At 37.1% G+C, this 26,671-nt stretch overlaps 1 protein-coding gene across 1 annotated transcript in view; it reads left to right on the top strand.

Annotated features, from left to right (window-relative positions):
* Positions 1 to 22,073, top strand: part of ANKRD10 (ankyrin repeat domain 10) — a 31,350-nt gene extending 9,277 nt beyond the window's left edge. Inside the window, exons 3-5 of the mRNA XM_031056164.1 lie at positions 13,727 to 13,962; positions 17,445 to 17,540; positions 20,419 to 22,073. Coding sequence (XP_030912024.1) covers positions 13,727 to 13,962; positions 17,445 to 17,540; positions 20,419 to 20,885 — 799 coding nt within the window. The 3' untranslated portion in view covers positions 20,886 to 22,073. The remainder of the gene's footprint in view (positions 1 to 13,726; positions 13,963 to 17,444; positions 17,541 to 20,418) is intronic.
* Positions 22,074 to 26,671: the final 4,598 nt, after the last annotated feature.

The raw sequence follows: 26,671 nt of genomic DNA, 5'->3' as shown, positions 1-26,671 counted from the left end.
ATGTTTTAATTAGAACTAGCTTTATTATCTTAAATGGTAACTAGTTACTGTATTTTAACCTGCACTACGAAACTTTGAAGTTGTAAGTGAAATAAGAATCATGTAGTTAATTTCTTGTTTTACCCTTTGGTTTCCATCTTACTGTTTTTGTAATGCTGCCTTGATAAATCTACCATAAAATTTAACTCTTTTAGCTGTGTCATAGAGTGTTCAGGGAATATATTACCTTTAAGTTAATAGTAGTGAACTAATTGCTTTGTATGAAGAGATTTCTTTGTAGAAAAACGAAATAAGCTGTCTCAGTTATTGACAAGCACATTAAATCAGTCTTGAATGTATAATTTCCCATTTTTCACTCACTTTTGGATATTTTTAAGATAAACTTGGAATTAAATTTACTGTGGAATTGAGCAAACCTTAATTATCATCATCAATTAGTATGTAATCTTGTGGTTTTAACAAAGTAGCCAACCAAAAGAAAAGTTGTGGAACTACATAAACAATGTGAAGTGGGTGATACCTGTCTTTGACCAAAGCTATTTGCAGCAGAAGCAGTGTAGGTTTATAGCAATTTTAATGAACAGGAAATAACATGAATTCTCAGTTTCCTAACTTTGAATTCCATCTATGTTTCAGATAGGTAATTAAACATCAGGTCCTGTCATGGTAGTGGTAAAATCAGGGATGCAATACAAAAGGCTTGTGGAGCAACCCAAGTTTAATCATTTAGAGAATAAGGACTTGGCCCTGTCACCTGAGGGAGTTAGCTATTGACTGATAGGGGGGAGGATTTTTTTCCTTAGTTTCCAGGTTCAGTATGTTAAATTAGGCCAAATCCATGTATATATTTTTGACACTGATTCATTTTGGGTCATCTGGTTTTGAAAGCTGGCCCTGATTAATGGTTATGTAGATTTCCTTGTTTTTGTAAAAACATGAAAATATAAATGCTCTGGAAGTTCTGACTCCTTTATTTTATTACTCCAGTTAGAAGAAAAGGAGAGGGGTTTTAGCCATATATTTGAGTTTTAATTTGTATATATTAACTGAAATGATAATTGGCTGATAATTGATTGATAAAACCAAGGCAAGAATTTTATGAAATACAGAACTAAGCACTAACTAGAATTAAACTACTGATCTGTTCTGATGATGAATAAGTACTTTCTATTTTTACTGGGATTAGATCCTCTAATCCAGTTTTTTCTTTATTTCTTAGTATACCCCTTGGGACTCCAAATAGTCAAGCACCTTTACATGATATTTATAATATATGTCCAAAATGCCATCATCCCTAGTTTTTTATAGCAAGTAGAACAGGGATGCTAAGATTTCATTATTACACAAACACTAGTAACCACTAATGTACTATTGCAAGAAACGTATTTTTTGTTAATTAGTGATTATTGCTGTTAAAATGAAGTAACTTGGACAAGAGAAATCTTATTATCAGTGTTTACCACATTTCTAATTTATATCCTCCTTTGGTTATATTGGAAGACAAAGAGTATTGGTAATAGTCAAGGATAAAAGTAAGAATTTTAGTTTTAATAAAATAGCCTCACTTGAATTTTTCTAGTTTACTATATTTCAGGCTTGCTAGTGTATTGCTTTTGCAGAGAAAGACAGGATGTTGCAGTATAAATCTCATTAAGCTTGTTGCATTGTTTTCCTAATTGATGAGAGAGAATTTGGGTCTCTATTCCTGTGTAAATTTTTAATAATAATAAAAAATAATAATTGTACCCTAGTGAAAATATTTTGATTTTTTTGTGGTATTTACCTTCTCATTTTAGCTGAAGCATATTCTGTGCACAGTATGTCCTACAGCCATAAAAATGGTTGCTCCACTAACTATGGTATTCATGGACCCTTGAAGAGGGGGAAGCAGGTGGTCACAATGTCCTCATATGAGTGAAAAGGTTTGCTGTGTAACTGACTTTTTAATGTGGATAGTACCTTTTATAGTATCCATAATTACTGCTGGATTTTCACTAAAAGGCATATTGATGCAATTTATGTATGGTTAATTGTGTATTATTTATCATGGTGACAGACAAGTGTCCACAGCTCTTTATAGAGGAAAAGCCTTCTTGGTGCCATGTTTTGTTTTGCTCTTTTGCGCTCTTATGTAAATGCTGTGTTTTAATGTAGTTATACAATTGTATCACAGCATATATAAAAATACAAAATTCAGCTGTAAACACAGGACACTCTTGAATCAAAAAGAAGCAGATGCAATTATTGATTATCCTGACTTGCTTCATGTCCACTTACATGTGGTGCACTTGTGCATTGTGTCCACTTATCTCTGAACAAAAATTCTTCTGCAGCTGTCATTTAAGCAGTTGTGTATTCCTTAGTGTCTTGATTTAGAACTAAGAGAGAAGTTTCAAACACTATATTATCCTGGGATAGAGAGAGGTGTAACTTGTGGAATGGACTGTGGCTCGGTATGTACCCATCCAATTGAACACAAATTCTTGCTTGCTTAAAAGTTTTACTGATCATGATATTTGAATACTATTATAGAAAAGCTTTTTATTTGCCTGCCAGAAATCTTCAGGTTTGGGTAAATTTGGGTCGTATACCATGATGGCATGTTATGAGACCCTAAAGAGATAATTTCCCTTCTAGTTTAGATAGACTAGTCTCAAGGTTTGAGTAGAAGCAGTGACATGCTGAGATAAATAAACCAGTACATCTGTTTCCACCAGATGACAGATTCATACTGTGATGTTGATCTGGTTTAGGCAGACACTTCAACCACTTTCTTGTTAAAGCTGTCTGGCATTCATCTGTGTGTGTGTAAATTCAACGCCAGAAATGTCCTATCACTGATACTAAGTTTTTCAGCAAGATCTTTATTCTCATTCTTTGACAGGGATTTACTTAATTTTATTTCTTCTTGTCAAGCTTGTGTGTCGCAAACTGCAAAAAAAGGCAATATTATTATCTTTTTTCTTCTTCACAACTGCTATCCATCTTCCATAACAGAAATCTGTCTGCTGTGAATTTTTAGTGCTGGATTAGTCCTTTGTGAAATTCTTGTATTTCTGTTCCACGTGAGCACTTTTATGATACCTCAGCTTTTATTCTTCTCATTTGTACTTTTGAGATTTCTTGACTTCCTGAAAATCAGTCGACTCTAGTGAAGAGACAGTGATGTGTTGTTTTCGTGACAGTGCAGAAGTCGGCCATTCCTTCCTGATGCAAACCCTCAGTTCCTTTCAGTCTGGAGGGGAAGCTTACATGGCCTCTTTTCTTGAAGGGTCTAAGGGTTCAGAAATCTCCTTAGTTAATGGGTATCTTCTTGATTTCTTAAAATCTTAGGAGCTATTTGCAGGTTTTTACTGTGAGCTTGTTTTTCTTGCCTAGCTAACTTAACTACCAAACTTCTAATATTGAACTGCAGTCCATTTCTGGTGTTAACGTGCTTGTGAAAGGCCACAACTATGTCACCTCTTTACTTCAGAAGCTGTATTACAGCATAGATTCAGTGTAGAAGAAGCAACATTCTGCTTTCTTACAGTCATTAAATTAACCTCATCTTGAGAGTAATGCTTCAGGATCTTACTGATCATTTGGATTTAGGTGCTTTTTCAACTGAGAGGTTCTTATCTGTTAATTAGTATATTAGTGCTTGTATAATCTGTTTGGTATTTTCCAAACTCAGACCACTTCATACACATTCTTTTTATAAACCTGATTGCCTCCAGATACTAGTTAAACTGCTGGATTAATTGCTCTTGTTGCGCTGTTAAACACTGCTGTATAATTAAGGAAGAATATGTGGCAATTCTTTTTAATTGTATGTAACAAGCATTTTAAGGGCCATCACTGTAGTATTCTTGTAGTGACCATTTTTCAGTGTAGAGGGTACACATGTTGGAATTTATTCTACCTTTCCCATTTTATATAAATTATTATGGGAAGGGAAATTCAAAGTGGCATGTACATTTCAGTGGTGAAACACTAATTCTCCTTTAAAAAAACTGCAGTTAAAGCTTAGTCATTTCTTCAATGTTTGGTTTCCTGTTTGGTTGCTATGGTTGTAGCAGTACTTGAGGTGGTTTGTAGGAGCTTGTGATTATGAAGTAGGGCAGTAATTTGGATTTAGTCTGAAGAAAAGATTTGGAAATACCAAAGGAGAATGTATATGCATGGGTGACTGATAAAAAATGAGAGAGGCTCAGTCTTAGAGTAAACCAGTCTGGAAGAATGTAGTTTTCTGAGTTACTGACATTCCTAATAATGGCAGGAAGCTGAGGCAAACTCGTACCACTGAATTCCTGTTCAGTTTGAATGCAGATTATTCTTAGTGGGGGTGGAATGACAACAGTGATTACTAGCATCAGCTGGAAAAATAGCACAGAATATGAGAGGCTGTGCTTTTTATGAATAAAGTAAAATCCATCATTAAAGCAATGATACTTATGACCTTTCTGAAACAGAGAGGAAATTCACTAGATACATGTGAGCTTGATACTTTAGCTTATTCATTAGTGAGGAAGCCTTATAGCACTGGTTTCTTGACTTTTCTTCAGTCCAAGAGAGCTGGATAAAGAATATGGAAGTGTTACCAAGACTTTTATTTGCGGATAGTTCAGATTTCTGACAGGAATGTTTGGGGTTTTTTGTTGGGATTGATCTGCCTTCGTGTAAGATATTGTGCTGATGCTCACATTAATGTGTGCAGTTTCCCTTAAGATAGATTTTCTTTTTTTTCCTGCAAGATAAGCTATTCTGTTGCTGTTCTGGCTACAGAAACCTGGGTACAGTTAAGTCAAGTGGAGAAACCAGTGTTACAAAGTGGAGCTTTGCCAGAGTTAAATACAGTGAAAAAACAATTATATCCCAAATATAGTAATCTTACTAGTTCTGATGATTAGTCTAGATGTCAGTGGTGGTGATCTGGAAGGGTGCTATGCTTGATCTGGCAATAGTTTTTGACTAGATACATGGTGAGAGGATTGTTTATTGCAATGTCTGCTCTAGCCTGCCGTGTTGATTTGGGTTTTGTTTGCTGATCTGGTTTCTATCTTTGCAGTAAAGTTGTTCATAGACCAACTAGTACTTAGTAGCCTCTGGACAAAAAAACCCAGGAGGTAGTTGTGGTGTGGCCCAGAACATGTTCAGGTTGGTCAGAAAAGTTTTCTTATGTGTCATGCCCTACTGATTACAAGATGTATCCAATGGCATGGAGACTTAACAAACCACGGAAGACCTTTGGTAATCATAGCCTAGGGAAAATATTACTATTCAGCTTCATTCTGTTTTGCTTGATTTGGCTTATATACGATGGATAAATTTTCTTATAAAGGGAGAAAAACATAAGTTTGAAAAACTTTTCTTCGTGAAGCTCATTTAAGCTGGTTTTGTGCACTTCAGCAGTTCCTTAATCCAGAAGATTTTATGTCTGCTTGATTAAACACACCAAATTATTTTTGACACCAAAAAAAACTCCAACAAGATTATGTAGTTTGATAGTGTCCCTATTACAGGAAAATAATGAAACCATCTACTACCTATAGTCCTTTCTTTCTTATTTTTGCTCTGCTTTTGATACAAAAGTACCTTGACATTAATTCATCTCTTCATTTTTATTTCCAAACTTGCACTGTCCATGCTGTTTGTACTGAACAGCTTGAACTTTCTTTCAAGTTTGGCACATTTGAGAGAAGCTTGCTTCCTTCATTTCTCTAATTCTAAGCTACCTTTGGATTTCATTTGCTATGTTGAGGAGAAATAATGTCATTTTATTTGCTACTAGAGTCATCTTGGTGGATATCTGTATTGTAAGGTTGTTTTATCTTTTCAATTTAGAGTTTGCTCTGAATGTGTTCTCAGTAGTTTTCCATTACACTTTCTTCATTGTTAGCAGCTTCATTTGCAATTCTTGCTCTGTTTCTAGAAACATGAAGTTAACAGCAGTGGTAGTTCTCATTGTCATAATTTTGGCTAAGTAATTCTTACATTCTCTTTAAGTGGCTGCAGTACTATTATTATTTGGAATTAAATTTCACTAGTGATCTAGGAAATACTTTCATTTTACTAGGAAAGGTCTTTTCTGTTAAGCTGTATTGCAATCAGACTCTTGTTTCAAGAATTACCATAGACTTTCCTACCTTCCCATTATGAATTGTTGTTAGGAATCACTTCTTAAATAATGAAATATGAATTTAAAAACACTGTTGCTAGAGCTAGGCCAAGTCAAGCCTATATTGATAAGGGGAACGTTTACTTGGAAATGTGAATATTTTGTACAAAAGGTACTGAAAATGAAGTACACTGTTTGAGGTCTTTAGTAAAGCATATAGATGGGAATACAGATAGAACAAAAAATCCTGATGATGATGTTTGTGGTAACTGCAACATTGCCTACCATGGTTAATGAATTCTTTCTTCTGCCAATGTTTGCTCAGTCAGGAGTTGAAGTATCTAGGAACTAATTATAGCTGCATAATTCATAGTGATCTTTGATTTTCCTGTGGAGAAAGTGGCTTCACAAAGCAGAGTCCTTCTGTTCAGTATATTCCTCTTGTTATGATTTTGGATGATGTTCACAGGAACTCTAGCACTGGTTTTTAAAGTGTAAAATAATTTCAGCTGCCAGATGCTTTGTTGTGAAATAAAAACTTGGCACCAACTTGTGCTTTTGTAGATGCCCAGTGTGTAATTCTAGCATGAATTTGTATAGCTGCCCCAGCAGTGACACACATCTGTTTAGTTAAGATTATTTTTCTCTTGGTATCTGGAAAAAAATAGTTTGAAACAATTTTATAACTTCTGTATTTGGACACCAAAGGGTTAAAACACTTAAAGTTTAGTATTTTTAAATAATTTTGCTTTAGAAATTTTGCACTAGTATACTACTGTTTGTATAGGAAACAATTTTTCTCACTGTGGGCGTTTTAGTGTTCTGATCTTTTTTTCTCTTTCTTCTTTTGTTTTGTTTTAATCCTTGTATCTGCTAATTTTTGTATATAGGAATAGCTACTAATTCTTTTGAGATACAGCCTACTAAATTTAAAGTTATTGAAGCCATGAGTTGACCGGTAACTTTAATCCATTCTATGTAAATTTCAGTGGAGAACTGAAAAATTGGTTTCAGGATGAAAGTTATAATGCTTTTAAAGGCATAAAAAGGCTTAGTATCTTGTTGTTAAGGTGGTCACATGATAATGGCTTACATATTGAATAATGTGCTACAGCACTTTATGTATGTTAATGTACTTTTAATCTTAATGTTGCCTGCAAATATGTGATCCCTTATGATATAAGTTTCCTGTTTATGCACCATTGCCCGTTTAAATCAAACAGAAGATTCTGAAACTGTAAAAACTACACATGTCAATGTTTTACAGCTACGTAATTCGAATTGACTTGATTTTTTCAAGTAATCCTAGAAAGGGGGAGCATTCCATATAGAAACTGCTGAAACTGCCACAGGTGCTTCTCCGAAAACCTTACAGTTGTGGCATTGAATGTTCAGTATCGCTTCCTTTCTGCACACAAGGCATACTGTTGAGGTATTTGTTGCGGTGATTGGTTTTAATGCTAATCTAGGAATTCAGATATAGAATCTATAGATTTGCATGCTTTGCTTACCCTAATTTACAATTATCTACATTTTTATTTGTAAACTAACAATAGATAAGTTGAGATCAGTAATTTTTAACAGATATTACATTGATATACGAAAACTGTGGTTTATTTTCTTAGATTGTCGCATGGCATTAACAAAAACACAGTAAGCTGTAGGTGCTGTAATCACTATTTCAAATTAAACATTCAGGAGATTTTTTTTACATTAACGATTTTCAAAAATACTTATTGTTGACTTTTTGTGTAGCAAATGTTTGTTTTGTTTTTCAAGGTATGTGACATTATAAGTTGAAGATAGTGTATTTCTAAGATATTTCTATGTTAAAAAGGAATCTACCTGTTTTTTTCTGCCAATGAATATGGAAAATGAACAGTTGAAGCAACTTAGAAGCATTTTTTTGAAGTAAATTGAATAGCATTTATAATTCAATATGAGAAGCACAAGTCTTTGTTTTCCTTCTACAGATCTTTCAAAGAGTAAATTCTGTACATTACACTGAACTAAATCTTCGTTGCACAGAGTCATATTTAAACAATTCTAAATTTTGAGTGTTTTCTTGGTGTTTTTTTTTTGTTTTGTTTTTTTTTTTTTTTTTACTTTCTATTGCTTAGCCATAGTGGAAGCATCTTGAATATTTTTTAAAAGCTTGCCTCAATTTTTTCTTCCTTTAGGAAACTTCTTAAATTAGGTTGAAATAATAAAATTTTCCTCCTAAATAAAGCTAAGCTGAAAGTTAAATTCTTGTTTCTGTACACCAATCCTGTTTGGCCAGATAATGCGCTTGTCTCTTGGTTTAGAGCAACAATTGAATTACACTCGCAGCCAACATTTTTGAAAAAGCACTTCAGAAGAAGGAAGTACCTGAAGTCATGTTTCATCAGGGTCCTCTTTATAGCTGCTTTAATTGGGTACCAGGACTCTCAGATGAACTGGGCATTTAGAATGGGAGTTCAGATGATGTCAACCCAGAGGGAGAAGAATGGATCCTAAAAAAAGGTCCTCTTCATGCCAAGATCAGTCAGTTTTGAAGACTGCCTGTGGACATCGCTTGATGGAAGAAGAAAAACATGTTAGAAGAGTGTTTTAAGGACTGTAGGTCTGTGAATAAATGCATATGCAGAAGTCAGAGCGTTAACTCCATATATCAGTGTGTGTTTTGAGTTTATTTATGAAAACACCTGTCACTAACAGAGTGTGATAAGCAAGTGTCATATGTCAAGAAACTTCAAGATCACTACTCATCCATATTCAGACTTTCATCATCTTTTCTCATGGATTTTTTTTCTATTTAAAATAGCTTTATAATATGAAAATGTATCCTTCCTTACATTTGGCTTTCTTTTTTTGCTTGGAATTAGCATCTTATACTTCTGTACTTTGAAGAAAACAAGATGTTCTTATTCCCAGCTCCTGGATTTTAGCCTACAGGAAGGCTGAGGGTAAATAATAGTGTGCTTCATGATTTTAATTTGTTTCTAGTAATAAGAATTACATGGGAACAGTGAATAAAGTATATAGCAAAAAAATGCTGCTTAGTGAAAAATCCTGAACAAGACTCAGTCATTTTTCAAATACTTGAATTGCCTTGGAAGGGATGCAAGATATGTGTTTTCTAAACATGGAGTGAATTGACTTTCTGATGGCTGCCTTTAGCCCTGGGCAATGTTAAGTAAGGAATTTTTCTCCTGTTTATCAGTTCGTGTCTGCATGTATATTCCTGTCTGGAGCAGGTGCCAAAAAAGGAATGACATTTTCAGAGCTTTTGTTTTCAGTGTCACTTCTTCAGTTTTTGTTTCCACCTGTTCGTGTAGCTAGACTGACCTTCAAAGTTGTCTTTAGTTTTTGACTTTTCTACTGGAGAGAGAAGGAAGTAAGCTTTTGGAGCACTGCTCTCTGATTTGATAGGTACTAGGCCAGCCTTTAAAAAATTCTGTATCTAGTCAATGAATACTGCTGACTAAGCATAAAACACATGTCACTTTCCAAGACTTGTTCTGATTTTCTTACTTGCGTCTTCCTTCCATCCTTCCACACCTTCCTTGCTGCTGGCTTCTCCCTTCATAAGGAATTCATGGGAAAAATGCAGTGGTTGTGACCTGCTGTTTGTCTTGTTTCAGCTAGAAGCCTAGCTGAGAGACAAACCTTGAAAAGAAACATAAACTTGTCCTGAAGTTTGGCATCTTTGTCACAAAACAAGAAGTTTTTTAAAAAAGCCAATGACAACAAAAACCCCTGCAGAACAAAGTGTAAAACCTGCTAGTAATTTCCATCCCCATTTTTTAATTCTGAGTAATGCAGTTGCAGAAATAGACCTCTCATATTTGCTGTATGATTAGCAGTAACAAAAGGACAGTTTGCCTGAAGACTTAATATCACTGTGTTCCAAACTTCTTGGAGCTTCCACTATTTCAAGGTGTTTGGGATGAAAGATCAAAGCTGGTACCAGAGAGATTTTTATCTCCAACTAAATTAAAAAAGCAGAGGATGGGTGGAAAAGAAGACTTTTTTCAAGACCCGTGACCTTTAGGTAGTTCTGTCCATGTTGTCCACTGTTTCTTCCAGTATTTTTCTTTTGCAGCCCAGGTCTTGAAGTTACTTTCAGTTATAATATTCTTTACCAATCCTTTTTCTTTATGTCAGCTGCTACAATAAATGGTGTACCTTTCAAGGGATACCTAATAACTGAAAGAGCTGTAATTTTACTTGAATATAGTGTTTATCTCTGAGTTTCCTACTTGTTGATTTTTCTTCCCTTTTTTAGCCAGGCATTCTATGTCACGTGCTACTACACATTGTAGCCAAATGAATCACTTACTATCCTCCTCCTTTTCACTTGATAGTCAGTTTACATGTAATTGCAGTTCATAACCAAGGGCTGACAGGGATTGCACATAAGAGGTTGAACTCCTCTTATGTGTGGCTGGGACTGTGAACCATTTCTATTTTCATCCATATAATCTAGTCTGTCTACAGTAATGACACTTAAATTCTTAGCTCCTGGGATAAGCTGAGGCAGACACTTCCTGCCAGACATGGGCAGCAGATTTAGTATTAGATGTGTTCCTAGTTCCTTGTAATTACAGCTGTAACAGGGTGGTTCCACTCAAGTTCAGATTAACACTTATAAAGAATGGTCTAGTAGGTATCCTGGCTTTTTAATTCATTCAAGTACTCCAGGCTTTCTGGAAGGACTGTATTACACTGTTTTTCTGTTACAGACTCAGAATCCTTACAGTCATTGACATTATTTCTGTTTTGAAAATACATAAACTATTCCAGTCTGGTAAAACTCTGTGATATTTGTTAAGAGCGTTTTCTTTCCTATTTTGTTCCTATTTACATTAGCAATTTTTTTTTGATTACTTGCATTTGGTTATGATAGGCTAATATAGACAGCTACCTCTTGCTGCCTTTTGTGTTCCCATTGACAGATTTTTTTTCCTCCTAGAGAATGCTAGAGAAATCAGCTAAAGAAGTAGGTCTTTTTTTTATCTTTCTAGCCTATTTCTGAGAAAGTGATGGAAGGTTTCTGCAAAATTTGTCAGCTTTTCCTCTACTGCATCCTGTTAATATTGGAATGCAAGGCAGTCTAACAGAAATTTGAAAGTATATGAAAGTCCAAGAATAACCAGACTTTGATTAAAATCATGCTCGTGGACAACTGGATATAAGAAAAAGATTCAAATTAGTGTTCCCACTGTAAGTGAGCAGAGAGAGCATCTGTGTTGTCTTCCATAACATTTGTTCAGAGAGTTTTCAGAGTCGTCTAGAACTTATAATCTCTTATTTCATTGAACTTTTTTTTCTTTTCATTACTAACTTGATAGGCTAAATTCAGATTCACACCTTTAAAAGGTGTTTCTAAACTTCAGAAGCAAGAATGTTAAATCCAGTAGGCTTGAGTCCCTTGAAATCTATGCAGTACTTCGAGGATATTTCTGTGAAACAAGCACATCTCTGTCTACCTGTTAAGAGTAATAAATAGTTCAGGAAGAGGTAGGAATGGACAGATCTTTAAATATCACAGATCGTTACATTTTAAAGTTTTTCAGCCTCTAACTCCTGCTTATTTTTTTCTGGGAAATTTAGTTTTTCTTCCCCAAGTTTGGTTGTGTAGCTTTACACACTTTGATCTTCGTTTATAAATCTCCAAATGCCTCTGGCATCTTACAGTGACGATCCTTTGGAAAATGGTGACTGAACAGTCAATTTTGAAAAGCAGAGTTAGTGTTCAGTAGTACTTGCTAAGTAATAGAATTACTTGAACTTCTCTTAAATTAGATGGCCATTCAATACCATTTTGGTTTTGTCATTTTTATCTTTGCATAACTTTGTTTATTTTGCTCTTGCTTAGATTTCTTTTATTTTTTTTTTCAGGCTCAGAAGTCTAAAAAAGTCAGAGAACTGAGCTTTTCTTCTTGAATAGAACAGATCTGTTAAAATTTCTGTTTCCTAAGCTGTAGATTCATTGTTCTACATCCTTATGCTGCACAAGTAAATCAGAATTGCTAAAGGAGTGTCAAATATTTCTCCTTAGCAGCAGCTTCAACAGGTCATCTAGTTCAGCAGGGGAAAGAATTGACAGTAGAATTTCTGATATCATAGGCAGCTCTTACAATGAGAAGAAGAGACTCCTCTCAAGATTCCGCAACCTTTATACTCTAAAACTTTCTCCTGATGCTAGCTTTAATTCTCCTTTGTTCATATTAATCCCATTCACATACTGCCTACACTGGATGCTCACCACTTTGCAGTTCTTCTGTAGGTATTCAAAACTAATCCCACCTCGAAGTCTCATTTCTTTTGATTAACTAGGTTTTCCAGTATTCTGAAGTCTTACTTTCTAGAGCACTCTTGACTGCTGTTCTGTGGATTTTCACTTGTAGTCCAAGTAAAGAATGAATAGTACAGTATGGAATGAAATTAATCCTGGATTAGATTATGGGTTTTGTGATTCTGTAACAGTCAGTTTCTAAAGGTTTTCTTATTTATAGCAAGTAAGTTACTATGATCTAGGAAGCAAATCTGGGCTTTGTTCTTTGATCTCTTCTCTTGAGCTGGAGTTTCAAGAGAATCAGGTCTATTAATCTTCTAAATTCTTGTTCTGTTAGCTAGTCTGTTTCTGGATTTCTAAGTAAGGGACTTGTCTAAATGACTGAAGCCAAGAAAAAGAATTCCACTTCTCTGACTAGTTACATCTCTCTGGAAAAATATTAGGAAAGAGTAATGGACATCTTTTGCATCACCATCTAGTTTTGTCATTCCTGGCCTTCTTGCCTCCACTTTTAATGCTCTTCCTGATGAAGTTAGCCTAAATTGCTGAGCACAAGGCATCCTGTGTGTTTGTGTAAATGCACATGATTCAACACTTTTTCAAATTAAACCTCTGCGTATCTACATGTCCTCCCTGATTTCATTCCTAACCTCCTTGATGCACTAGAATATGCAAAATCTAGTGCCATTCTCTTGTGCGCAGAAAAGTCTTGGTTGAAATTACCAAAGCAAGTCCCAGTACTTATGATGTCACACACTTTGAAATGAGAAACAAACCTGAAACAAAAATATAAGCAAAGCACAGCTAAGTATAGCATCTTTACCTATCTTTTACTATATATGTATGTATTTTGTTGTTAGGAAAAATAGTGATGTTGTTGTTACTTTAGAAACCAGAATGCCATGGACAATTGCCGAGTCATGTTAAGTTTGTTTTGAGTATTTGATCTTTTGCTCAAGTTAAAGCAATAGATTGCAGAATAAACTGCAGAAGATGGTAAAATTCAACATTAAATTAGTCTGAAGTTTATGTAAAGATCAGCTACTTCAGACTATTTTAGAATAAAGCATTTTGAGAAGTTTAAATAGGAAGATGGTTTAAGGCACATAGTATATTGATTTTATTTAAAAGTGTATTGTCTCCCAAATTTTGCCTAGAAGTGAGATATATGTGCAAAAAGTTAAGATAGTTATAAAACTGAGATTGATAACTAATTTCTTAATGGAAAATTTGCTAAGTGTATGTTTTCTCTCATCACCAGCAGATAGATAGTCAGTAAGGGCAGCAGCAGCAGCCAGCTAGCCTGATGAATGAGTGTAATCCAGTTTCTTTGTATTGTACAGCTTGAGAAATGCCAGTGGCCTGACAGCAGCAGACCTTGCACATACCCAGGGCTTCCAAGAATGTGCCCAGTTTCTCTTGAACCTCCAGAACTGTCACCTGAATCATTTCTATAGCAATGGCACCTTAAATGGGGTTCATCAGAATGCAGGTCCCAATCCATTCAGTGGTGGGACAAGTCGAAAGAGATCCTTTGAAGATACGGAGTCTGCTGGAGTGAAGAAGGCTAGAACAGAAGGTGAGACCCCAGAGGTAAAAGGGATGGGTTGATACTGGTGCTGAGAAAGGAAAATAAACGTTTTAAAGTCTTTTGGAGTGGATGTTGAGTATTTTTGACAAACTCATATATCTGAATTACATATTAATACAAGAAGCAGATTAATACAATTACTGCATGCCACAAGATCCCAGTTCTCCCTGTCATCATCTTGGCATGTTCAGAAATTTCTCTTTCCAGAGAGTGCTAAAGCTGCATGATGGTGAGAATAATTATGCAGAGGAGTAGCAGCTGAAATTAGCTTCTACTCCTTCCTCAGTTTCTTCAGCTTCAGGAGGGCCAAGTAATGTTCCATTGATTCACAGAGATGCTTGGATGTTCTGGTGATAATTTCCCATTCAGAGATTAATTCACAGTTCAGAAACTGCTGCATAAGGCAGATGGAAGAAATTGAATGCACAAGGGTTTCCCAGATCAAGAGGGGTTATGTCTGTAAATTAACATACCCTAAGTTTCCAAGGATTGCTTTCCAAGGGGAGCTGCTGTCTTACACAAGGGTGTAAGAACAGAATGAACCTTAAGGTTTCCTGTCCAGCCTTGTATGTTAAGCATACTGCTTTGCCAGTGATGATGAAATAATACAACCTAAAGATACTTTTTGGTAGCTCTGTGTAGAAATCTTTTTAGATTTTAGGTGTTTTTAGAAACACCTTGAGTAACATGATAGAGGAGAGTTATCTTCTTCGTTTCTATTGGTCATCCCACTAAATTCTTACTAAAAACAAGGGAGTAATTCTGCACTCAAACCTCCTTTTTCCTGATAATGCTAAAGGATGCTGTTCTTTAGCATCAGGAAAGGGACTTCATAGGTCTTCATTGAAGGCACTCTGTTCAGTTAAAGTTGGCGTTCTAACATAAGTTACTTTGAGTGAACCAAGTAGAATGGGCTTAAACAGTGTTTCCTTCCAGGTAGCAAGGGGGTAATTGAGACCTAAACCACATTTCTAAATATAACATGGGCAACATAAATCACATCAATATCAACACTACTGTTTGTTCAGTACTTGCTATCCAAACACCGCTTCACCTATACCAGGATCAGGGACCTTAACTGGGTACTCCATGGCCAATCATAAACAGGATATGTGCTTCATGTAACTGGCCTAAATGATAAATTTCATTGTGGAGAAGAGTCTCTGGGCAATTAAATACAAGACTTCAGGAATAAGTATTTCCTAAGTAGCTACATAGAATAAGAAAACTTGCCCAGTACACAAGTGTCCGTAACAACTGCAGTAAGATGTTTTCAGTCCATTGATCTACCAGGAGGCACTGCTTAAAGTCAAGTTAACTTATCTTACATTTTGAAGAGCTGATCCATCTGAGTGTTCCTAAGCAGCTGTCTCTTTGAGAATGTGCTCTAGGCTATTCAGTGGGCAGCGTTTCCCCACAATCAGGGGAGTGGCGCTGTGTCTGTATCTGCATTTCCTTTCACTGTTCAGACTTGGTCCAGCACCTCAGTTAGATTGATCAAATGAACAGACAGTGCTTGAAGTGAACAAGTGCTCCTGAACAATTACAGAAATGTTGGAAAAGCAATTGGAGTAGTTTATTTTTGAAGTTGTTGGAAATACCTTCATAAACAAATGCAAAAGGTTTGCTGCTTTTGCTTGAAGGTTTCTGGAGTAACTAAGAGATGCATCCCAGCTGTGGGAGTTTCTAATCTGACGTGTTTCCCCTCAAAGACATCAGCACCAGTAATAACTATTGCATCGATGTAAGAAGTCTCTTGCACTGAGAATGAGTCACTGTTCTGAGGCATTTTGGTAAACAACAAATAGGTACAATAATAGAGCTGAGTAATGAGTTATCAGTACATCTTTGTGCTTAGCTGGCCTTTTTACAGAACAAGCCCAATCTTGTATTATTTTTAAACCCTTACTAAAACCACACTGTCATCCTTTTAAAGACTATTTGCACAGGAGATTCCAGATGTTCAGACAGTGAAGCCAACCTATATTTGCAGGGAAAAGTCAGGTTTTGATAGCCATACCCTAAATTGGAACAATCACTGCTTTGGAACGACTTGCTGCAACAGCGTAAGTCCCTTACAAGAAGCTGTAAGCACTAGAGTTGAGAGAAGATCAATGCTTAAGGTGTGCTTTGCCCTGGGATAACTAAACTGGGCAGTGGATGGGCATTACTTGTAATTATTTATATACACACCGGTGTATCTGCTCACGGGTGCATAGTATTAAAAAAAGCCTTAAACCTCAAAATTAGGCAATGCTGATACATGATACGCTGTATCGGAAACTAATTACTCAAGTGTAATTAACAGAAGTAAATTGGTGACCACTTTCAGGATATATGCCAAACAGTTTTTAATTTTTATTTAGAAACATAAACTGAATTTTATATCCCTCTTCCTGAAATCAGTTCCAGAAATTTCATCCTGTTTGCTGGGAAGATCAGCAAAGGGTGCACAGGTTCAGTGATGATAATGATGATGCACACTGGGCCAACTGGTCACTCAGCTGTGTTTGTGTCAGTCATAATCCTGACCCCTCTAGTGCAGCCCTCAGCAGGTTGACTTGTGCTCTGTGATGTGTGTGCTGCTTATAGCCAGTGTCTGGGTGTCACAAGCGTCAGCACAGATGCTTTGGGTGTTCTGTGTGAGGTGTGATGGAGGCCTTGGAATTGGCCAACATGAAATTGCACTTACATATTCCTCTAGTGAACTAAAACCAAAAGCCAAGCCCTTCCTGGTTTGGGGTAATTTGAAGCCTGCTGATCCAAGGTCCCTGAAGTCATTTAAGCCCTCAGTGATCTCTTTGGCCCTGGAACACTTCAGGACTTAAGGTTCTTTAAAAATGAATAGCTTATGAAAATTTTGGTTGTGCCCAAGATAATGGGAGCTGAATTGCAGTCCACCAAAGCAGACATTTACAACATAACATTGAGAGTGTGTTCAGTGTGTGTAGAAAAGTGTGTCAATGTCAGTGTGAGAGCAGGGCAGGGCCTGCTAGGATAGTAGTGGAGCAGTGCTTTGCATAGGTACAAGAAGTAGTAGTGCAATCAAGCTCATTGCTTATCAAAGTACTCCCCCCAGCAGTCTCACTGCTTGGCAGTTTCTTTCAGAAGACAGTTCTGCTTGTTCAGCTCCTGAAGAGATCCCTGGGAGCAGTCTGATGTGGATAAGGGTGGGGTTTTGGGACCTGGCCCTTGAGAGTGAAAAAGGGAGCAGTCTGAACTGACAGTAGACAAATGTGAGTTGGGCAATGTGCTGGTTTTGCCACAACCCCTGTAAAGCCTGAGTAACTTAAATTTCTCCTTATTGAACCTATTTGTACATCATACTAGTAACTTTAATATGTAGGTGCAAAGTCTGATAGAGGTACCATGGTAGTTTTCTGGTTTGCTTTAATAATCAAAGTACCCATCTTTTTGTTGGCTGAGTTTTCAAGTGGGCACTTATGACTAAACATGACTTTTTCTGTCAGCTTACAGCTTTGATGGCTTAATACCAATGCTGAATGGAGGAGCTGAGGACGATGCTGACAATATGCACGTTGATAGAGAGTTTGCTGTTGTATCAGGTGGGAGTGGACAGTTTCCTGTTAACTACAACAACATTCAAATGGTTGAAGACACCAAACAACAGGAGAGTACTTCTGTTGGACCAAAAGAAATTGAAATATACACTGTTTCTGCAATGCAAACTCCTTGTCGTTGCAAGAATCAATATGCGTTTTATTTTTAATTTAAGTATAAAACTTAGTCCTTTATTTTTGCACATTGTTGTCTGGAGTCTTGAAAACTATTGTATTGCTGCAACACCCATTATATTGGGAGTTTAGTAGGTATCAAAAATTAGCTGTTTCATGCAATGTATTGTAATGGTGAAAGAGAAGGTTTATTAGTAATTTCTTAACATTTCAAGTAAACAAGTCCACAATGGCTGTTTCACTTTTAACCTGAGGCTTGTATTACGTTGTGCCTTGCTTCTAGTTGCTATAATTTTGAGTTAAAGGAAATTCAGAAATAAGTTAAATTATTTGTTTAATTTTGATTGAGTAGATAGTAAGAAGACTTGATAGGGAAGCATATTCTAGCTTTGAAAATAATGTTATGACAGAACTATATTCAAAACAGTACAATAAATACTATAGAGAATGATCTAGGCATACACGCTGTGTTCAGAACTTGCTCAGACACAATGACATAAGTGCAGGATCCTGCTGTGGGGTTTTTTATGTAAATAGAAGACCAGAAATCACAGTTCTAATCTACTATTTAGAACTAGTGTACCTGGGAAAACAGATTTTGTGTTTTGTACCAATCATAATGAAACAGTCAGAATGCTACTAGGATTGGTCTGTATTAATGCTCTAGATTTTTTAAGGGCTGCTTAATCAAGATGCTTTTGGTGATGGGATGTATATAGAGGTTGATTAAAACTGTCTTGGGTCAGCCTTTTTTGCACTTAGTAGTTTAAGACATGGAGTTACTACAGTCGTGCATTATTACATTCAGAAATCAATTTCTTATTTATCAATTTTTTCTGCCAGAAATACGTTTATGCTTTGTACCACAGATCCAGGTCAACAAAGGGAATGATAATAATAGATATTTTAATATATTAGGAATAAATAGATATACATATATATAATCAATACTTTAAAAGTAGACTGGTATTTTCCAGTGATAATTACTAAGTGTTCTTATTTATGGAAAAAATTATTTTATTTCATAAATATATACTATTGCTGTATTGCTACAGGTGCTCGTTTTTAACCAATAATAGCATTCTATAATTATCACTAAAACTATTAATTAGCTACTTTTGCATATGACCTAATAGAAGTGCCAGATTTATCAAATTTGATTTGGCAAACCAGCCTATAATGGTTTATTTTTAAACAGTTAAAAGTTTGCACTTTTCAGTTAATAAACACTATATGAAACTCCTTCTGTGCGTTTTTATCACTGAAGTATTAACTGTGATGGTCGTGATTGGTTTATGGGGGTTTTTTTCCACTTTTAATGAGAATTCATGGTTAGTGAGGTTGGCTGATGTGGTTATTTTAACTGATGTAGGGACTAAATGGGAAACTCCAGTTAGTACATCCAGGGAGTTACAAATTGGACACATTTCTTGTGTAACATACTGGTGTCTGTGAAGTATCAGTATTGTAATTCGTGCTTCAAATAATAGCCATGCAAAAACCAGAGAGAACCAAAACTCCAGATTCTTCTTGTCAGACAGTGGTACTCATTATGTGTCACTTAAATGGGAACCCAGTGTTTTACAAATGTGGGAAGTTGCCCACAGCTAAATTAACTGAATTAATTTGCATACACGCAATAAATGCAGTCCTGTTTTGCACATGGGTTTATGCGTTCATGGAGACATAAACATATGTGCATGTATCCAAGGATAATTACAGAATGTAAAATCTTAAAATGTCACCACATAGCTCTGTAGTTGCTATGTTTGTCTTGCTCATCTTTACCAATATAGACATAAATTGTATTTTAAAGAGAGAATGTATCATGCATTTTTTGTGCTAGTACTTTTGAGTACCACTGCAAAAACATGCAGTTCAGACAGACTGATGAAGTCTGTTCATGGAAACAAAACCTACTGTACTAATTACTAACTTCAAAGGGGAAATTGCTTCAAAACAGTTGTCAGTGATTTTTGCATGCACATTTTTAGAATTTTGTTTCCTACTACCATTTTTTAGTCTTCTGTGCACTCTGCTGTTGCTGGTGTATGGCATTTTGCATGTGGATTGTACACATGCTGTTATAAACATAGCATTAAATATAAACCTGCCCAGTATGTTATTTAGCAGGCTATTAGGTACATTGAAGTACTTTCTGAACAAAGGAACTTGGAAACATTTTATATTAGCACTCTAATGTAACATTTCTTTATGTGGCTTACTTCAGTGCATACTGTACTCTGAGAGTTACAAATAAAAAGAAAAAAAAAGCTACAGTTAAATTGCAGCTGAAAAATGGAAAAAAAACCACCCTTCACCATCTCACAGATACTCAGTTATTGTATGTACATAATCTTCCATCCCAAGAGGGCATTACAGTTAAGGTGGAAAGATCACTTTTATTCCTCCTTTGAAAACTGCCTAGAATGTTGTCAGCTGCACTTACTTCTTAAAGTTAAAAGAAAAAAATCTGAGAAGTTCACGTGGTCTTTGCAAAGATTAATATAGGCATATTTTCAGAACAAATGTGGATAGATAGTTGCATTTTCAACATAAGATTCCATGCCACAAATTTACTGGTCAGATCTCATTACTTGGAACTACCTACATTGTTATAAAGAAAGGATAGATTTACTTTCAAAGCTGTGTATGGAAACATTTTTAAGTAAGTGAAGTATAGTGGAGACGTTTTGATGTATTTCAATTTACTGTTAATTGTTGGTGACAGGTGTATTTCTTAATGCAGATATGAATAGCAGTAGCTCCATATTGAATGCACTGACAAATGGATGTGCCATCAATGGACATTTGGATTTCAGCGCCGCACAGCAGCTCGGTGGGATGGATGCCAGGCGTGAGGAGTGCTTGGCATTCGCACCCAACAGCGTCATTCCTGGGGTCGCCTCTCCCAGCAGGCACCGCGTGCACACCGCTAATGGCACCGAGGAGCCCGAGAAAGCCATGAGCAATTCCACGGATATGTGTGGATCCCTGCACCTCAATGGGAGCCCCAGTAGCTGTGTCTCTAACCGGCCCTCCTGGGTGGAAGACCCTGGGGACACTTTGCACTATGGACACTATCATGGTTTTGGGGATACTGCTGAAAGCATCCCCGAACTCAGTAGTGTTGTTGAGCATTCCAATTCTGTCAAGGTCGAACAGAGATATGACAATACTGTCCTAGGCACAATGTATTTGTACCACGGTTCCTAGATGAATGACATTTATATCAAACCATATTGAAATTGCTACCAAATGAAACTGGGGGGGGACAGAATCCTCACATAGCATTAAATTTGAAGATCGCAACTTGTTGCTATTTTTACACTTTGTTTATATGAAAAGTAAACCTTTAATTTGATGGCCTTATACAATAGTTGTAGTTTGTTGCATGTATGGGGCTTATTTAGTGAAAATAGGTGATGTTATGATGGAATGTTTATTGTTTTTATTTTTTTATTATGGAATGTTCTGGTTTTGTATTTTTTTTTCTAAGCTTGTGAACACTATCTTTCCCTTTTTAGAGCTGTTTTCCCTTTTATTAAAACAATGTTTAACTGATTTTTGTGAAGAAAATGCTACATATGTGCATCCCTTAGAGGTATTTTTTTTTTCTTTTCTGTATCTTCTGCTGAAGCTATGGTAGCAATATCAATGCCAGCTCTCACTATGCAAGGTTGAAAGTGGCAATCTTCTGGAGCTTCTCTGACTTTATAGTTTGTACATTTGTTTGGTATAATTAGATGTTAATCTTTAAATTTTTTGAACGAGTTGTTTAAAAAGCGGAGACAAATTTGGAAGAAGTTGCTGTTCACTTTCTGTAGCGTAGAAATGCTTTCTGTTGTTGTTGGGCTCTTTGCATTACAGAGTGGGAACGTGGGCTGCCTTTGTTCGGTTGCAGTTGGGTGTGCCTCAGGTTAGCTCTGTGGTGGGTTTCTTTGGCTTCTCTCCTTTGTATGTGTGCTTGATGTTTTACCATAGCTCACAGACTGGAGGCATGTTGGCACTGTTCTGCTTTGTACGCAGTTTAAAATTGCTGTTACTCGTTATAGAATTTGCCAAGTCAAAATATTTGAGTTTGACTGTCCTGGGTATACATTAATTGTCTTTTTTTTTAACATATGCTTTGAAAATGTAACGTTGTGTACTCTTTGGGCTATGCTCACAGAAAATACATTGTATTTAATGCTTAATACACAAATCAAAATTCATATAAGTGCACTATATGAGCACTAATACTATAAGTTGCTGCTTGTGTTATAAGTGAAGAGTGGGGAAGAATATGGTAAATGAGATAAGCCCTCTGAATTGTGTTGATTTTTTTGTTCTTGTTTTGTTTAAAAAGGGACCTTTACAAATTGGATTTAAAAAAATAAAGAAACATATTACATTGTATCTGAATATTTTGTTTAGATGTTATTATTTTAGTGGCAAGTTGAGAAACTGGTCAATAGTTTATAAGTCACAATTCTCATAATCTTGCTCAGTGCTGCTGGTGAATTTCTTCTTGTCAGTGTATGAAAGCAAATGGGAACAGCCCAACAAGTTGTCTTGACTGAATTACAAAAACAAACTGAATACCTGGTGTATGACAAGTCACATCAGCTTTCAGCTTAAAAAATACTGGGTTAAAATATTGCCTGTCTGTAAATAAAAAAAAATATAGTCTCATTCAAACATTTTTAAGCCAAGTGCTACTCATTGCAGAGAAGTCAGTGTTTGAATTAGCCTTTACACTCTACAGGGTTCACTAGGCACAAGATGCTCACAGTGTATTCAGATTAAGAGTAGGACTGACAGGAAAATTGACCAATTCTTTTGCAGACCAGCAGAACTCCTCAGTGCCTTCTGAAAAAAAGAAAAAAAGCCCATTAGTGAAAGCTGAGTGTCACCTGAGATGTGCTGCTCTGGCATGCACGTTAACCACTTGCTTGTGCTTGGGCAGCTGTACCTGGGCCCTGTTTTAGATGGTTTAATTTAATCAATTTAAAGGAGCACGGGCCATTGCCCTTGTACTGACAGGAGATGGTGGTTCTCGTTTGCTATAGCATTTGGGCTTGGGGATCTTCTTCGTTTTTGCCAGGTTTGCTCCACATGCTTTCTGGTACTTCTTCAAATCAATGAAAGCAGCTCATAATAAGCACTGCCATCTTACCTTACTCCATCTTACCAGGCTGTAAACCGATCCCTAGAGAGCTTGCTTTGGGTACAGCTTTGGTAAGTTGGCATATGAGAATGTAATGTTAGGTAGATAATTTTAGCAAGATAAGATTTATACTCTGCTCATAAGGCAAGATTTTTAAAATCTGTGTACATTTGGTTTTCATTCACTTGCTCTTCACACATTTTCACCTAAAAATACCTTGGAAGACATTGTACTTCAAATTATTTTAAAAAGCACTTCTGTGCCTGTGTGTTCAGCCACATGCTGATACAGAGACAGATTTGGAGGTCTGTATCTGTTGTCAGGCCCCATTGAAGCCAATTGTTAAATTAGGATTACGTGGAGAAGACCAGTGAGGGCCATGTGATGTAGGTGCACTATGTGTGTCCCCCCAGTTTCTTTGTCTACAGTTAATGTTGCACAGGTAGAGCTCTGTGACAGAGGATGACTCAGGCAAGAGCTGAGATGGATAAATTTTAAAACATCAAATAAGGATGAGAATTCAAAGATGGCATTTTTGCAGGTGCTCTTTGAGACAATATATTTATTTACTGCAAAGGCCATCTAAAGTCTTGTTTTTAAATTATCCCATAAATCTCCAATGAAACGTGAAATAGGGAATCACAGAATCCCAGCGTGGCTGAGGTTGGTGAGTACATACCCAAGTGTATGCTGCTGTTGTGAGCCCATACCGCACTCACAGGAAAAAAAATTTCTCATGCTTCCTTGGAATTTTCTGGATTTCACTTTCCTTGTAATTTGAGATACATGTGAGCAATAATTTATAAAAGTAATGAGCTCAGCAGATCCAGCTGCACTTCTGTGCTGAACTGGCAGGTAAAGGATTGTCAAGCACAGAATGAGTTCTGCCAGGTGCAGCTGTGTCATCCCATACCACAGAATCATGAGATGGCCTGGGTTAGAAATGACCTTAAAAATCATCTACTTCCAAATCTCCTGCAGTGGGCAGGTACATGCAATTATTGATGATGCAGAGGCCTTGTTTTTAAGTATCTTGCTGTAAAAATGCAGAAGACTTCTGGGTTTGCTGTGCCAGACCAGCTGAGGCAGTCTGAGAAGGCTGTCAGAGCTCCCAAACCCTCCTCAGGCCTGAGTTCCTGAGTCTCAGATTCTGCTGACAGCAGTGCTGAGCTGTTTGAATGAAGCTGTGCTTTGCAGTTCTGAAGAGGCTGCTGGGGTTTAAACACCTGGAGCTAAAGTCTCACCAGCTCTTTGCCTGCCAAGGGCAGTAGTATTGTAACACTTGGGCCTTGTGTCCAAGTCTCGAATTCTCAATACTTGCATCAAGCAACCTTTTTTTTTAGGTATTGCTTTGTCTTACTCTTACCTTGGTTCTGGAAGTGGCTGTCCAAAAGCAAAGTTTTCTTTTCATCAGCCAAATGTAACTCAATAGCACCACTGCAAAAGTCATATGGACTTCAGTGACTGGTTTTTCTCACCATCTTCCTTATAATCTCTTTGACTCTCAATTTTGTGTGAAATTTCAGTTTATTTCTTTCTGGCTGATACAGATGTTTTTGCCCTAATTAGCTCCTTTCCTATTTTGTTTTTCAAAACCATTTGCAGAGTTTTGGCAGAAATACAAGCCAGTACAGATTCAGGCAGTATTTTGATACAGAATATTTCTGACTGAGTAGTTAAAATTAGCAGCATTGGAAGAGAGAAGAGGGAAGTGTTACACTACTTCTTACGTAGTTACAGTCCTTAACATTTTTAACAATCCCCGGATTCCAAATAAAATCTAGTCTAAACTTCTAACAGTGATGAAGGAAGGCTTTCATTTGAGATAGATATTAGATTAAGATGAGATGTTGCTTGGCTTCAAGAGCAGGTGCAAATAACTTTGACACCCTGTGAACTTTCCTGGTTGCTGGTCTTGCATCTTACTGATCAAATCCTGATCCTTGCTCTGGCTCTCATTCAGTAAGCCAGCAAAAGACACTCTGTAATGCAGTGTATTTCACTGCTTCAACAAACTCTTGTCCTCCTGCAGTCTGAAACTGAACCCCACCTTTCTGTTTATAGCCAAGTTACAAATCACTACCGAGCTTCTGTCATTCCAGTTACAAATGTAATACATCCAAAAGAGCTGCCTCACAACCATGGGAATAAGTCCTGAGCAGAAAACACACCTAGACAGAGAAGGATTCCTTGCTGTCCCACAAGGGACGCCTCCAGTACAGCTGCTACACACACACTTTCCCAGCTGCAGCCTTGCACACATCTCCCTCCACCTCTTCTGTCCACTGCCACTTTCTCCCAGCCTGTGACAAGCCACCTTCCCCAGCCCAGAGCTGCCCGGGTTGTGTTTCCAGGCTGGCACAGCCAGGGCAGTGCATCCTCTGGGTGCCCTGATCTGGGAATGCAGGACAGCAGCGGCAGCAGAGGGTGAGGGGGCTGGAGCACTCCTCCCTTGCTGGTGCCATTACCTGTGACACACACTGCAGCTTCCCACTGATATATTCAAACCCTGATACATTTTCTCCAGGCTGGTAACTAATCCAGTGAAAATCTTTTTAATTGTGCCTTTAGGGGCCTTTGTGACAAAAACCCCACACCTTCTCTGGCACTCTAATAAGTGATTTTTTGGGTTTGGGGTGTTTTGCGGTTCTTTTTCTGTTATTTGCCCCTAAAAATCCAAGTATGGGTTTGTGTCAAGGTGCTGCTAAAATTAATTTCTTGATGCTCCAGGGTGGAAGTCCTGGATGCCATTTTTGGGGTCAGATAACCTGGGGATGGAGCAGTGTTGTGGATGTCCTACAGAGACAAAAAGGAGTAGAAGTGGCACCTTCCTATGCTGGACAGTGCTGCGCAGCAATTAGGCTGAAGCATCTGAGGCAGGAGTGGAAGATGGTACCCTGGGAACATCCATTCTGCTGCTGCTGCAGGACTGGGGAGCACAGATTCACAGAGCCAAAATCCTTGAGACCCAGCTGAATAGCAGTGTTGTGGATGTCCTACAGAGACAAAAAGGAGTAGAAGTGGCACCTTCCTATGCTGGACAGTGCTGCGCAGCAATTAGGCTGAAGCATCTGAGGCAGGAGTGGAAGATGGTACCCTGGGAACATCCATTCTGCTGCTGCTGCAGGACTGGGGAGCACAGATTCACAGAGCCAAAATCCTTGAGACCCAGCTGAATCAGGGAAAAAAGAAAAAAAAAAAAAAAAAAGCCCCATTGCATTTAGAACAGGCCATATAAAAAGGTTCTTTACAGATCCATCTATATAAATGTAAGTGGTTGATGCATTTATCTAAAACAATTCTGGTGTCAGTCACGTGACAAGTTACTGGGGGGTCAGAAATAACATGCCATCAAAATAAGCTCCTTGAGTATTTCCATTTTGGTGCACAGAACATCTGAAAAAAAAAAAAAAAAAAAAGAGTCTTGTGTAAGCAGGATTTACTATTCCTGGCAACTGGTAACTACATTTCTGCTGCACTGCTTAATGACTCCCAGACATTTCACACCTCTCCTTCCTTTCCCAGAGTTTCCTGTCTCATATTGGTGCCTGGTTGTTCACAGGCAAGGATCAAAAGAACTCTGGTTTAAGGCAGATGGTTTATTTTTAAAGCATATCTGGCTTTAATTTTTTTTTAATACAGTGGAATAATTTATAAAAGAGCCATCTACTTCAGTTCTGGGAATGGGAATTATTAATATCCAATTTAAAAGCTTTATCACTCTCAAAATCATATCCCATTCCCCAAAAAGCATAATGAATGTTACCTGTGCTATGAGAATGAAAGCTGGGCATCATCTCTTCTCACCAAAAAGCCTAAGTGTTGATGAGTAACTTCTCTTTGTTTCCTTGAG

This window comes from Geospiza fortis, unplaced genomic scaffold, assembly GCF_000277835.1.
Source record: "Geospiza fortis unplaced genomic scaffold, GeoFor_1.0 scaffold192, whole genome shotgun sequence".
NCBI classification, from domain to species: Eukaryota; Metazoa; Chordata; class Aves; order Passeriformes; family Thraupidae; genus Geospiza; species Geospiza fortis.
This window is presented reverse-complemented; position numbering and strand designations above follow the sequence as displayed.